Here is a 14,689-nt window from a genome sequence, read left to right as displayed (position 1 = left end):
TAACATTGGAAATACAATCTGTAACATTTTCTACACAAAAAATGCAGTCATATGGCAAGTGTATTGTGAAACAAGTTTCGTAAGTTTGTTTTAGGTTCACTTTGCGTCAGGTAAACTAACCGAGATTGGGCCTACAGTTTAAAGTGGGATCCAACCCACTATGTTCATTAATGTGTTCTTCATGTAATCAAGACGTCTTAGATTCAATTTCCACTGGCGCATTCGAGGAGCAGATGAATGTAACTAAAAATGCGGCACACAGCTAATGTCCGTTGAACAGTGGAAACTGCGGGCTGTTACTGCGGGTCAGTGTGTGCTGTGTTGCCACATTCTACGTTCAATAAAAATCTGTGTAAAATCGGTTTCGCAGTGTGAATTGACAATGATAATGGATTTTAAAAACAGATGCAAAGAGCTTCAATACAAGACCAATATTGTATTTGTAGGACTACCAAATACTAAGATAAAGTTGTTTCGCAAAATTCATGAGGTCGATACCGGTGGAGGCACATAGTAGGTCCAGTCTCGATTAGCCTATCTGTGCACAAAGTGGATTTAAAACAAGAACTCCGAGTCGAATACATAAACATGGATAAACGGAGAAAACCAAAGTGATTGCGTAATAACAATAAACAAGTTGCATGTTTTTCTCTTTACTGGTTAGAAACAAAGCACCTGTTCGTGACCTTTAAGGTGCGCACACAGGTTGCGCAGTAGATGACGGTGAAACAATAATGACTTCCGAGTAAGTTGCTCGCCGGGAGGACGCCATAGCCTGCTCCGTTTCACAATGTTCGTATTTTCAAGAAATTATTGATATACCACGGTAATCCCACCGGCGCATTGTAGGATCGATGCATTATGTGACGCCGCTTGTTTGTGGCTAACACACGTTAACGGAAAATCTATTGAGGAAGGGATGAGGTGGCAGCTTATGACCTGCAATAACAAATGACGCGTCGAATGCGAAATAACTGCAATTGCACAGAACCTACATGTTCCGTTATGAGTATATTAATGACTTTGGATCTATACGAGCTATGGTCAGTAAGGTAGCAATGGTTATTCGTTCTGAAAGCTAGTGGAAAAAGACAAAGGCTAGCATGGCGAGTATGGGCTCCAGCAACATGTATATGTATTATTCTCATAAATATTTTAACATGCCAGTTGTACGGGGTGGGGCGAGGGGAGGAGACAACATCAAAGAGTTTTCCACATAGCTACGTGGATATATATTGGCGACGTCGCTCAACTTACGTCGAGTCTAGGCATCGGATAATTTTCTATCCGAATATTCGTATTATCCAGATGTCTGCATTATCAGGATTATCCGTTGCATCCGAAACAGGCCGGAGGAGTAGTTAGAACAGCGCGCTACGACGTAAGGGTTCCCTGAGCATGGGTGTTCTTTGTGAGTGTCGCTTCATCAATTTCATCATATCATCACTCATTCTCATCCCTATAAGCCAAAAGTGTTAGAAAAGCGAAGTAAAATAAACAAAATCAATCAATCAACCTATATGGATAATTTGAAATTCGGACATCCGTTAACCGGATTTTGTGATCACTTGAAACAGCCTCATAAAATTCGAGACAGGAACAAGACCAAGCCTCTTTGAGATTTATCGAGACGAGAATACCGAGAAAAAATAGACCGCTGTAAATTGGAAAGAGTATCAAAAAATTTTGTGCTATATTTTTTTTAAAAAAAATCTGTATTAAATTTATTTTGCTATGCGACTTCCAAGCGGATATGAAATTTACAGATAAGTCTTATATATTTTGTTGTTACGGTAGTATTTACAAAAGCAATAGATTAGTGGCAATTGGGAACTTCTTCTATACGGATGAGTACAACCACGATAAAATTCAATTTTTCAATAATTCCATTAAAATACCAATGCATAATGTCCTAGGTAGTATTGTCGATTATAAAATTATATTTTTGTGGAATTATACCAACTACCTAACGAAATTTAATTGTATTTACTTAATGCCACACTATATTCAATTACAAGACACTTCTTTTACGTCGAGCTACGTGGTGGAGTAGTTAGCACAGGACACTAAAACGTCAGGAGTATCTGGTTCCAATATCGAGTTGGGTACGGGTGTTCTTTGTGAGCGTCCCTTCATCAATTTCATCAGATCGTCACTCATCCTCATCTTCGCGATTTGCCAAAACTGGCAGAAAAGTTACGCCAAATAACAAAAATCAAATAAAAAAATTATCAATTAATGCCTGTATACTAACGTTCCTTCACTCATGTGATCAGTCACAGTATATTCCCTAGTGCTTTCTGTAGTCTCGGCCCTAAATACGTTAAGCCATTTCTTCCATACTGACAGAGATGATTTTGTTACGTGTTCTATCTTCTATGATGTATTCTGAACTTGTATTTTTAGAATCCAATATATAAGGGCGGTTCTTCCTCAGATTTATGAGACGAGACGAAACTTGTCGTTCTTGTCCCATCCCTTTTTTACAGTATATAGACCAAATCTTAACATCCTGACTACCTAATTTGAGTCTGAAATCTTTTTATGGGACTTTTTCCTTATAAGGTTTAAGAAACTAACCACAAAGTCAAAGTTTGCCTTAAGTCCACTTTTTATGCTCAGATACGGTGATCGTGTGGATCAGAAACACAGCGCCTTCGCCGTGAAACGAATGCAGGACCCTTTAATTACAAGGCGAGAGCATACGCTATCGTGAAGACTCTACAAAACGTCATATACTCGTTCTCCAGGATTACTCTTAACGTCGGTTTTCTGTCATTTTTGGCTATTCGCGACGATGGGGATGAATGTTGATTAAGTGAAGTAAGTAGAACAAATGGTGTAACAACTATGAAATGACCGAGACTCGAACCCAGACCCTCTGAAGGCGTCAGTATGAGTTAGCATTCAACGCCTTCGTCCATCGGGCAACAAGAGATAGACAAACGTCAAAGAACTCAGGAAACAACGTAACTATCATTTTCAAAATTGCCCCTGCCGTCTGGTCTACCGCAACTTGAAAAATATTAAACCACCGGATGTTCACGCTAAGAACGGAAGTGCAGGAAATCGACTTCCGGGGTGATTCACTGTTGTTTTTCCACTCGACTCCGAGCAAGCCTGCAATTACTGAATTCTTTCAACTGAATGGCTTTCCCTGCTTACCGAATATTTCTTCCATTCGGTCCTTGCTCAAGTACCCTTAGTACCCTTCCGAGGAGAATGAAAGTTTGCGTGCTGCGCTAACGCAAATTGTCCATGGTCGAAAGACTGTTCACTAAGTTACATGATGAGAACCACGATGGAATGGCTACTGGAAGCACGTACACAGATGAGGAACATAACCTGCTTAAGGTGAGGAGTTACAGTTACGCACCATGTGTGCATTTATTTCAATATCGTCGGAATGGGAAATGCTACTAAAAATATATCTGGACGTACGCAAAAGTATGAATTTCTCCCCATGTTGAAAGTGGAAGCGTTTTTTTATGTCCATTATTAAGCTCGAAATGATGAGTGAGAATTTTCAGAATCCCGTGTATTCTTCATGGAGAGAAAAAATTCAACAACTTCAACTTCAAGTGGAAGTTTCGACTTTTCCGGTGGACAAAAGCTTCATCAAACTGCCCTCTTTCCGTTGATATATTTTTCTATGCCATAGGAAGTGTGATATTCCCAAAAGAACAAATCAAATAATACTCCCATAAGGGCAATGCATCTCTCCTTGCCTCCTACGGCCATCCTGACAGTGCTGCCAAACCTGATGCGCATAAAAGAGCTGAATTTCACATTAAATTGAATTAAAACTGACTTTCAAGGAGCTAGATTTACGAAGGCTGGTTAATATGCCTCCTAGAGTAATTTCAATTTTAGGTGTCAAAGGGGTGGGGGCGCTGCTATTACCGTTAACTTTAATGTAATGACAATTTATTCTAAGTTTTCCGGCGGCATCAACAATCTCAATAATCCACCGATGGTCGTATGAAATCGAAAATAAAGGATTCCCGGATAACAATATTATGTCATCTCCACGGCGCTACAAAAAAGTAGCTAGGAAGATAAGAAGGGGTGGGGCAACGGAGCCAAATATAATAATATCACGTCACGTGGCGAAAGTTGGTCTATGTGGGCCGGAGCCATGATGGCATCCTAGTGGGGCATGAGGGCTGGCGCCCTGTCCACAGCCAAACGAGTGCACGAAAGAGCCAGATCTGGCCCAAAAGAGCTAAGTTGACAACACTGACTCGGAGGGAAGAGCCTGGCGAAAACTGTTCCGCACACTCTTATCCAGAAACTGGGGTGTTTCGTTTTATACGATCCGGTACTAGTTGGTATACATTAAAGCCATAGGAGCAATCCGATGAAACATGTAGGCTCAATCACGACTGCACAGATGAAAGAAGGATTGAACGCCCATCTGTCGCTGTCTGATCTGAAATGTAAAAACATTTACCGTCGCTTATCTGCCACTTTTGACTTGGATATTGATGAAAAATCATCTTGTTTTCTGGTACGTACTTTAAGAGAATGCTAAACCTGATAGTAGTCTGTTTTCTTTCAATTAGAACCACACGAGTCTCCGGGTTTTCTGCCTGTGTATAGGACCCGTGGCAATCCACCATCGCGAGGATATTGGGGAGCTACGAGTGAGTAGCGTAATCCTGTCTGGGAAATCTCCTACAACGGCTGAGGGTTCGACTGCTGACCCCACGCTACCCCATTACCGGTTGAAGATCTCCACACCTCTAGGTAGGTTTGTGGGAGGGAGACTGACAGTCGGGAGATAGACCAAGGCCCTTCCAGGCCTGCAAAGCCACGGGCTATGTTATTAACATTGATTTTATTGTGCATTTTTTTCATTTTCCGGTGTTTCTTTAAAAGCTTTTAGGTTATTTTTCAGTATTTTTTGCATTTTCTTGCATTTTTTAGGTCTCTTTAGGTCTCCTTCCCTGTTGTTTCGTGAATTTTAAATGCATTTCCTAGCATAACTTACATATTTAAATTTCTTAACACGGTCTCTTTAGTATGCACGCCATTAATCGCAAATATGGTCACTGCAAAAGTACAATATTATTTTTAACTGAAATCTTGGCAATGGATTAAATATATTATTGAAATTTATTTTTCATCCAGCAAATTTAAAATACTTTGGGTGAAGCCTAGTTTGGGGTTCACTTGTTTGCCACTTTATCGCTTTCACTTGTGGTTTTGAAGTAAAATTCGCCACAACATAAAGAAATTAATAATCTGATGCACGCGAAACACAACTATATTTTCAGATGCTGACCGACTGACGAAGCGTGCAAGTCCCACTCTGAAAGCAGGTGGAATGACTTACACAGAGAAAGCTTTCCGGTGTTTTTTATGTAACCTTAAAGTAAAAATGTAGAAAACATTAGTACTTATTTGATTTTACCCCTGTGCTTCGGAAGTTTAAACGGCCAAACGGTGAGTTTATTTATTTATTGATTGATTTATAAATCTACACACTACAGGCAAATGTCCATTTATAGTGTTGTACATACCATAATAATTGCCACAAACATATAATTGATGCATGACTCTCTCATTACGTGAATATGTACAATATAAAATTGCATTAAGATGGATACATAACTCTGTGATTACATAATTATAAGCTATATATACACACTTATCAGAGGCGTATGCTGAGTCTTAAGACCTGGGCTATCTCACCATGACACGTGGTCCTAGGCTATGGAGGAAGGGAGAAGACTAGGCTCATTCTTGACGTCTTCAAGGAAGCCACGTTGCCATCCCAACGGTAGTCAGATTGAAAACTTATAAAAAATCAGGTTGCCAACTCCTAAGAATTCAGGTTGCCAACTCCTAAGAATTCAGGTTGCCAACTCCTAAGAATTCAGGTTGCCAACTCCTAAGAATTCAGGTTGCCAACTCCTAAGAATTCAGGTTGCCATCTCCTAAGAATCCAGGTTGCCAACTCGTAAGAATTCAGGTTGCCAACTTCAGAATCGCCATTATCTTATTTTCCAAATCAGCTCTAAGAGATTTCTCTTTGGTATTTTACTTTCAAGGCTTCAGGCTTCGCAGATAACCTAGGTAGCCTGGAATATACGCTCCTGACACTTATATACATGTACCATTATTACTAAGTATATAATGTTGCCTAAACAACCTGAGGATTACACAGATTTACATTGTATTTAAAATATGAAAAAAAACACATTAAAAATATGATAAAAATACAAAAAGTTGACATAATGTTATCCTGCTTGTTCTACTCGTGATTACGGCACTATTACGTGTACAGGCCATTCGGTTTAGCTTGAGCTCTGGCCTTCAGCTGCGGCGAAGCCTGCCGTCAGCGCGACGATGCCACAGTTCTTATCGAATTATTAACTACTCCGTTGTAATTTATGAACAAATTCAGCTTTCGCTCTTAATTATTTTTAGATCATTTTTTAATAATTGTAAGGTCATCTATAGGTTCTTTTTTAAAGAATTTTTAGGCCCTCAACTTCCGAGCCATAGTGATGATATAATGAAATTGATGAACAGACACTCATAAGGCACACCCATGCCAAGGTCGTGATTCGAACCTGGGACCGCTGGCGTCGTAGTGCTCTGTGCTAATCCATGGCGCTGTAGTCGATTTCTCAACCGCAAGCGACCGGCGAGTGGGCGATGCAATCTGCTGTATACGACCTAAAGCTATTTGAGAATTCTGATGCAAAATGCAGCATCAATCACGGTCCGGATGAGTGAACAATTAAAACTCCGAACGTAAAACATTTAAGGGAACAATTGCTACAGCATTACCCAAAATGGAAAAAAAAACCTCTGGCTCTGTCGTAGGATTCTCAACGCCCTTGCCATGCCAAAATGTGCGATGTTATTCAGCATACCATCGTAACTTTTAATCAGGGTTTGTTTCATCATGAAAAGGGGGGGGGGGCAGTACACAGCAAAAGCAGGAACGCAATATTTAATGCTGTTGAAGGCTATGGAGCAGTGGCGTCGCTAGGCCCTTTTGTGATGGCTCCAGTCCCTCCAATCCCTCGATAAGCCCCCCATTTTTAGCTATTATTACATACAGTATTTCGAGAAAACATATTTGAACATTTGTTAATGCAGGAACATACCTCTAGATAAATATTCTGGGAAAGAATCGTTTCGTTGTGACATAGTTTTTTTAAAACCACGATCTTGCATCTGACACGTCATGTCTTTAGCTGGCAACAGTGCAAACGATCGCCGTCATTTGTTCTATTTTCACAACGGTTGCTACGCGAGGAAACGGTAGTGGTGCGTTTTGTGTTACGGAGTTTGTGATATTGTGTGTTTGTTATCAAAGCTTTTTGTGACATTTAGGCTACTGTTGCTCGTACAACAATGGACAAATCTATTATTCGAAATAAGCGCCTGAAATCGAGCTTTAAGCGAATGCAGCACAGTCACAGATTGTCTCGATGAAGATAAGGTACCTGCTTCAACTGCACAAGCTGAATCGGAAACATGTCCTCCCACTCCAAGTTCATCTACAAAAGAAGTCGAGAGTTTCATCACTTCAAATTTAGGCAGTAAAAGCGAAGGGCCTAAACAACCTTTTCTTTCCAGATTTCCAGGTAGTGTTTTCGGTAACCAGAATAGGTGTTTTAATGAAGTATGGTACAAAAGTTTCCGGTGAATCGAGTACAGTGTTAGTATGGGCCAAGACAGACTTTCCTCACTTGCAATACTGGCCATAGAAAAGGAAGAGTGTCATGAATTGTGTGTGGATTGTGTTATTGATAATTTTTCAAGAAATTCGAACCGCAGAATACAGCTGATACATAAAGACATAGTTCACCAGCATTAGAAAATCAGGACAATAATATCCATCTGTTTTCATAAAAATTAATGCAGTAAGTCTATGTTAGTTTTAATTCCTTATGCTTGTTATATATTATTGTCTTATTAATCACTTAGCTATTTTCAAACATTAAAAATATTTACAATAGTAGTAAGTCATGTATCTGGTTGCAGCCCCCCCAAAGCAGATGGCCTAGCGACGCCACTGCAATGGAGACCACAGGAAAACGAATGCTGACGAAAAAAAAATAGTTCCAATTTTCACCACCAACTTGAAATGGCGCTGGCATCTGGTGCACAGTGAACAACATACCGGGAAACGCTTCGTGCCATCATTATTCGCACTGTCCTACGCTTCAGAAGGATCGCGTTCCCTGTTGGCTGTCACGTTGACGGGAGTGGATCGGATCCCACTTTAAACTGTAGGCCCAGTTCCGATTAGCCTTACTGTGCATAAAGTGGACTTAAAACACCAAATCAATGAACAACGATGACAAGGGGTATAATAAACACTCCTGTACTGACATAAACTCAAATTACTGGTTCTTGTTACTTCAGAGCCACATTTGCACCTGGTGGTGAAAATTTTTAACTATTTTTTTCTTCACCATTCGCTCCCTCATGGGGAAGCTATTATACCAAGTTTCAGCGCAACCTGTTGCTCGAACGGTCACCAGAGGGCCCTGAGTCGGGCAATTTTAATTGTGTCCACCCGGTACATATGGCTACAAACAAAAAAAATGGCAGCTTTAAATTGAGCGTTTGTCAAAGTTTTTCTCTTCTTGGTGGAGCTATAGTACTTCAAAACTGCAAGAAAAAATTGTCTTACCTTGGGAGATGCTGTTGCAGCGCCGCAGCGGATGAGGTCTGCTGCTGTTGCGACCCTCCAGCATCTTCCTTTGCCTCCGACTCCGGCTCCTCCGCTTCCGGCTCCGGAGACACCGCACCACTTTCAGTCTCCATCCTCATGTCAGTCCCTGCAGGAAGAAAATGACTCGTTAGTGTGACGTCACACGTGGCAATAAGGCAGTGAAAAATTAACGTGTCCTTTATTCTAAAACGTGAACTTTTACGTTATAAATTTGATTAATCATGTTCTGATAATGAATATATACCTATTTAGTGTGCATTTCGAATAATAACGTGTGTGTGTGAGTGTGTGAATACGTATGTGTTCGGCGCCCGCGCACATTGAAAAAGTTTGATATAACAAAAAAAAATAGTTTTGTAACCAAACATTTATTATGCCAAAATTTAAATTTAATTAAATTAAATGCAGTGTTGCCAGGTGAAACTTTAAAGACTGCTGAGAAGTGCAAACTTAAATATCTATGTTCGTTACAGAGGGTTTTTTTTTTTTTTTTTTTTGACATTTGGAAAATCCTTACCAAAAATGTGGTCAAAATTACCAGGTTTAATAGAATCTTTTGGTTATGCATATCTAAAAGCTTAACCAAACGCTTTTTGTTAATTGAAACAAATCAGTTCTTTTTCTCTCTCTACCTCCCTCTTCCTCCCTCTCCCTCTCTCTCTCTCTCTCTCTCTCTCTCTCTCTCTCTCTCTCTCTCTCTGTGTGTGTGTGTGTCTGTATGTACAGTCACGGACATTTCTGGGTTGTAGCAACCCCATTTATCATCATTGAAATTGCTACAACCCAGAAGTGTCCTTGACTGTGTATGTGTTTGTGAAACCACTATCTCTTCTTCTCACCTTTGCGAGATTCCCACGTTTCAGTATCTTTACAACTACCAATTCCATGACCCTCTATTTACTACAACCTGCATACACACTAAAATGGCACAATAGCATCACCAAAAAGCACAGAACTTGGTATTGGTTGAATACAGCAGCCTTCTTGCACTAGTGCTGTGGACTCGTACTACATTATTGTCCATTCTGTACTCTATCCGATTATTGGAAATTTTTGTAAGGTTTTACCGCATATGCATGCGTCCTTTAGAATTATAAGAACACCAGGCGCGGCTCGTGGATTGTTTGCCTGGGGGTCACCGATGTAATATGAAACCAGCGGCGTGCCCACAATTTTCGAAAGGGGGGGGGGGTACATATACATTTTTTTTACTATAGCCAGCCATCATTTTGACATATTTTCCTGTCTCTGGCGTTCTTTTTTTAAGAAATGCTAGGCCAAAGGGGGAGGTTATGATCCCCACCTCCTCCACCGTATGAAACATATTCAGTTTCCGTAAATAAGACTTTCTCCGCCAAACACCAAACAAGTAGAGTAGGATGGGGGTTTGTCCAGAATGTTCTTATGTGGGAATCTGATCGCTGAAACGACAATAAATTGTGCCAGTATGGAAAATTTCTGGTTGGATGGGAAAAGAATGAGAAACTGTTACGAAGGTGTTGAGGATTGTTTATGAATCACTGGCCTACATTATTTCATACAGCCCAAATTATAATGAATAACATATCAATTGTAAGCTATAACTACAATTTAAAAATCGACCCGTCAGAAGTAGTCTTACACAAGATATGTGCCCACTACAAATCGAACCTGAAACACCTTGATTTTAAACGCGACAGCCTTGTTCAAATTTGGGGTGGGTCGACAAGCACATGCTTTACCTCTAATTTCCTTTCAACGCACCAAGATGTTTGTTTACGTTAATATATCAATATATCAATTTCCAGTGGTCATTTCTTACTGCACAGGCAGCAACACCCCATTAAATGATCTTAACTACGCACAGTCCACCCCTCGCTTCACTCAAAACATCATTTAATATTTTTAACGACTATCCAATTACGCACCAATTGTGCATTTATTTTAGTATCGTCAGAATGGGCACTGCTACTAAAACAAACCCTGGGTGTATCCAAGAGTATGAATTTCTCTCCATGTTGCAAGTGTAAACATTTTGTTATGTTGATTATTAAGCTGGACACGATGTTTGAAAAATATGATGAATAATAATTTTCGGAATCCCATGTATTCCTTATGGGGAATCAACTTCGACATCAAGTTACGGCTAATCAAATGGAAGTTTCGACTTTTCCTCTGGTGAAATTCATCTTCAAACTGCCCTCTTCCCGTTGACATCTCTTTCTATTCCATAGTAAGTTTTATATTCACAAGAGAATGAATCAAATCATACTCCCATATGACCAATGCTTTTTCCCTTGCCTCCTGGCAGTGTTGCCAAACCTGATGGGCATAAAAGAACTAAATTTCACCTTAAATGGAGTTAAAAACGACTCTCATGGAGCTAGATTTACGATGGCTGGATAAAGTGCCTTCTAGGCTAATGTTAGTTGTCAAAGGGGTGGGGCACTGCTATTATCGTTAACTCTAAATTGATGACAATTTATTCTTAGTTTTCAACATCTAGATCCAGCGGCATCGCCCATCTCAATAATCCACCGATGGTGGTATGAAATCGAAAGTAAAGAATTCCCTGACGACAATATTATGTCAATTTCACGTCTAACATTGCGCTATAAAGAAGTAGCTGGGGAGATAAGAGAGAGTGGAGCGACGCAGCCAATATAACAATATCACGTCACGTGCAAAATGTATAATTATGACGAAAGGTGGTCTATGTGGGTCGGAACCAGAGATGGCATCATAGTGGGGCACAGGGGGTGGGCATCCCAGTTCACAGCCGAACGAGTGCACGAAAGATGGATTGATTGATTTAGTTTAGTTTACTTCGCGTTTTGTGCCTCTTGGCTAATTTGTGAAGATGGGGATGAGTGATGAAATTGATGAATGGACATTCGCAAACAACCAAGCCCGAGCGGGATTCGAACCCGGGACCCTTCCGGGCAACCCAGTCCCAATCCTAGGAGAGAAGAACTGGGTAAACAACTACTCCTTTACCCTATGCATTTACTTCATGGGTTTTAGGGTTATATTAAATGCGATTGCCCCTAGAAAATATTGCCCCCCCCCCCCCCCCCATACATTTATTTCTGACGCCGTTACTGCAGAGAATAGAATTCGGGGTAATGTGTCGATGTGTACTTGTCCCATTATTTATATCATCAGGTTATTATGTATTCTCATCGCCGCAATGAGGTAGAAAAGCGACGTAAAATACATGGACAGATGCTGCAACACGCCATCTCGGCACCAAAGTTCCCAAGGTTCGAGTACTGGGCATGGGTGTTCTTTGTGAGTGTCCCTTCATCAATCCCATTTACTCATATTATCGTCGTCGCGATTAAGCAAAAAAGTGGAAGAAAGGCAACACCAAGTAACAAAAAATACAAATACAAAATGCTGCAACACGCTAGTAAATGATAGGTTCGCTGTTTTTTTTATACCTACAGGATACATGGATCTGATTACCCAGTATTATTTCGCCCTCCCTGATGACACAGTGGTGGCGCCGTCGCCATTTAATCAAGGGGTTCCGGGTTCGATACCCGGTGGAGGGACACATAGTGGTTCGGATCTCACCTTAAACTGTAGGTCCAGTCCAGATTAGCTTATATCTGCATTAAAAAAAACTCGTCCTGTATTTATTCACACTGCCCTAAAAGAAGTAGGTTGTTTTTGGAAAAATACTAAGATGGTACCCTCACGCGAGATGCAAATTTATCCCTGAAAAGCATAACAAAGAGACTCCAGAATGATTTTTTTACAATCAAATCGTCGGTTAACGAAGTGGAAACGGAACACCGGAATGTATCATAATTATAAGTCTGCTTCCGCTGCAGTCTACGTGGCACCGTTCAGTCACCGTAAAAATTGCGGTTTGCATCTGCTTTTTACGTTTCGCGTTCTCTCAATGGGGCAAAAAAATAAGAAAAAATTGCAACATTTACGGTCGCGAATTCGTTCTTCGCGTGTCAATGCAATGCTTTCTTCGACGCCAATGTCTTTGTCGACGCTGATTCGATCTTGTCTGGCAACAATTAAATAATCTGTGGCAAGAATAGTCCACAGATTATTCCACTGTTCTTTTCTCTGATGACATTGTTTAGGTTCATGTCTAACAATTATCTCACCACTATAAACAGCAGTAAAATTACCGAATTATTTTTGTTCATTTGCATTATATAATAGATTCTAAATTCATTAATGTTTACACACACACGAGTCGCTACATTTTTAATTCCCAGCAGACACGAATGAGATACGTAGTGTTGGTTTGATTGATTGATGATTGAATTAAAAATTTTAGGTGCGTCGGCACTTTAGGCCATTTAGCACCCTTCAATGTATACGGGGAAATTTTCCCTTACAATAAAATTCTGATATGTAGTGTTGGAAAGTGACGCAACCACAGAGGGGGGTAGGGATATCCACAAAATCCGGATATCCGATATGTAGATTTCAAACTATCCGATATTCGTTTCGGATGCAACGGATAATCCGGATAAACCATAATATCTGGATAGTTCGGACATTTAGGATAAACCGAATATCCGAATAATCCGTATATCAGAATATCCGATATCCTGATAAAATTTAATGCAAGTTAGAAAATAATATCTTATGAACGCAGCACTCACAAATGATGTACTTAGTGGAAGACACGTACAGTCACCGGCAATAAATATGAGACACCTATCCTTAAATAGTCGCTTGCCTGCAATGTGTTACGTGCGTTGCCTAACTCTACGGCAATGAATTTTCTGTGCATAAAGTAAATTTCAAACTCAAAGTCTGAAAGCGAATTTCAAACGGATTTTTTGCATAGCAAGTTCTGCAATCGCCGAATAGTTAGGCAACACACCTTACGCATTGCGGGAAGCAAGTATTCCAGGATATAACTTCCCCCATTATTATTGCCGGCGACTGTACATTAGAAGTTGTTATTTCAGTAAAATTTCCCCCCTAAGAATTTTTTAACGCTGTGGAAGGTTGGATCCTATCCGGAAAAAAAATAATCTGGCTAATTCCCCCTGGATTTGGTAACAGCTGCACAAGCTGGCAACACTAGTCAGGATCTTGTCAGATATCAAGTTCAAGAACTGTTGCCTCCAGCGAAACAAGATGCCTACCGTAAAGTCGGGCTTTCTGAAGAATCATTGTAAAAATTGAGAAGTACAGTAACCATTACAGCATGCATCAGGTAGCTGATTAGAGATATAGGTATAAAGAAAAAGTGGCCTTACTAATCAATGAGTGATTTCGATATCAACATGGCAACGTTACCGTTCTTCCGTTCCCTCCCTTTACCATCCTCCAGTCCCTCAGGTGATAATTTCACGCTTGTCCGGTTCCAGAAATCACCAGCATGTTTTGTGGTCGTCGTGGCGCAATTTTTCTTGTCCGCTTTTTTTTTCTGTGCAGTAATTGCTGTTCTTTTTTGTTTGCCAACCCCTCTCCTTTCAGTGGGGCACTTTCTGGTTTCCACATGACAACAGAAACCCCATTCAAGATTTCCGTAACACTATAATTGCACAGCTGCACGCACTATGCATTTTTAAAACATGTTATGTCACTTGCATGTAAGATCGTGGGTTCTGATCATTCATGGTGGTCTTACGTCTGCGAATGACTGACTTTATATTATTAATTAAGAGGTCACATTTAACAAGTTTCGGCAACTTTACGCTAATTTCTTAGTTCTTATCATTATAAAGTTACTTTTAAGGCAGAAACTTGAACTAAATAATCTGAATGAACCTTGGATACTTGGCTACACTGTAAAATATATATTGATTAAAGAATTGACGGTTCAACCGTCAATTTCCGCTGCCATCCACCTATCGTAAAAGTGACCATAACCGTTTTTAAAATATTAACGGTCATTACATAGTTAATTTACATATTCACTTTTTTAGAAATATATTTATGGTGCACGTAACCGAAATTTCTTATCAGTCTTTATGCATGATAATACATTCAAATTCAAAATTTAAAAAACGGTTACGT

At 40.0% G+C, this 14,689-nt stretch overlaps 1 protein-coding gene across 1 annotated transcript in view; it reads right to left on the bottom strand.

Annotated features, from left to right (window-relative positions):
- Nucleotides 1-14,689, bottom strand: part of LOC145990965 (uncharacterized) — a 361,786-nt gene that overhangs the window by 284,215 nt on the left and 62,882 nt on the right. The window contains exon 2 of the mRNA XM_083126550.1: nucleotides 8,663-8,810. Coding sequence (XP_082982676.1) covers nucleotides 8,663-8,802 — 140 coding nt within the window. The 5' untranslated portion in view covers nucleotides 8,803-8,810. The remainder of the gene's footprint in view (nucleotides 1-8,662; nucleotides 8,811-14,689) is intronic.

The sequence above is a fragment of the Lepisma saccharinum genome, chromosome 8 (genome assembly GCF_977018435.1).
Source record: "Lepisma saccharinum chromosome 8, izLepSacc3.1, whole genome shotgun sequence".
NCBI classification, from domain to species: Eukaryota; Metazoa; Arthropoda; class Insecta; order Zygentoma; family Lepismatidae; genus Lepisma; species Lepisma saccharinum.
The sequence above is the reverse complement of the archived record's forward strand: the minus strand, read 5'-3'. Positions and strand labels throughout refer to the sequence as shown.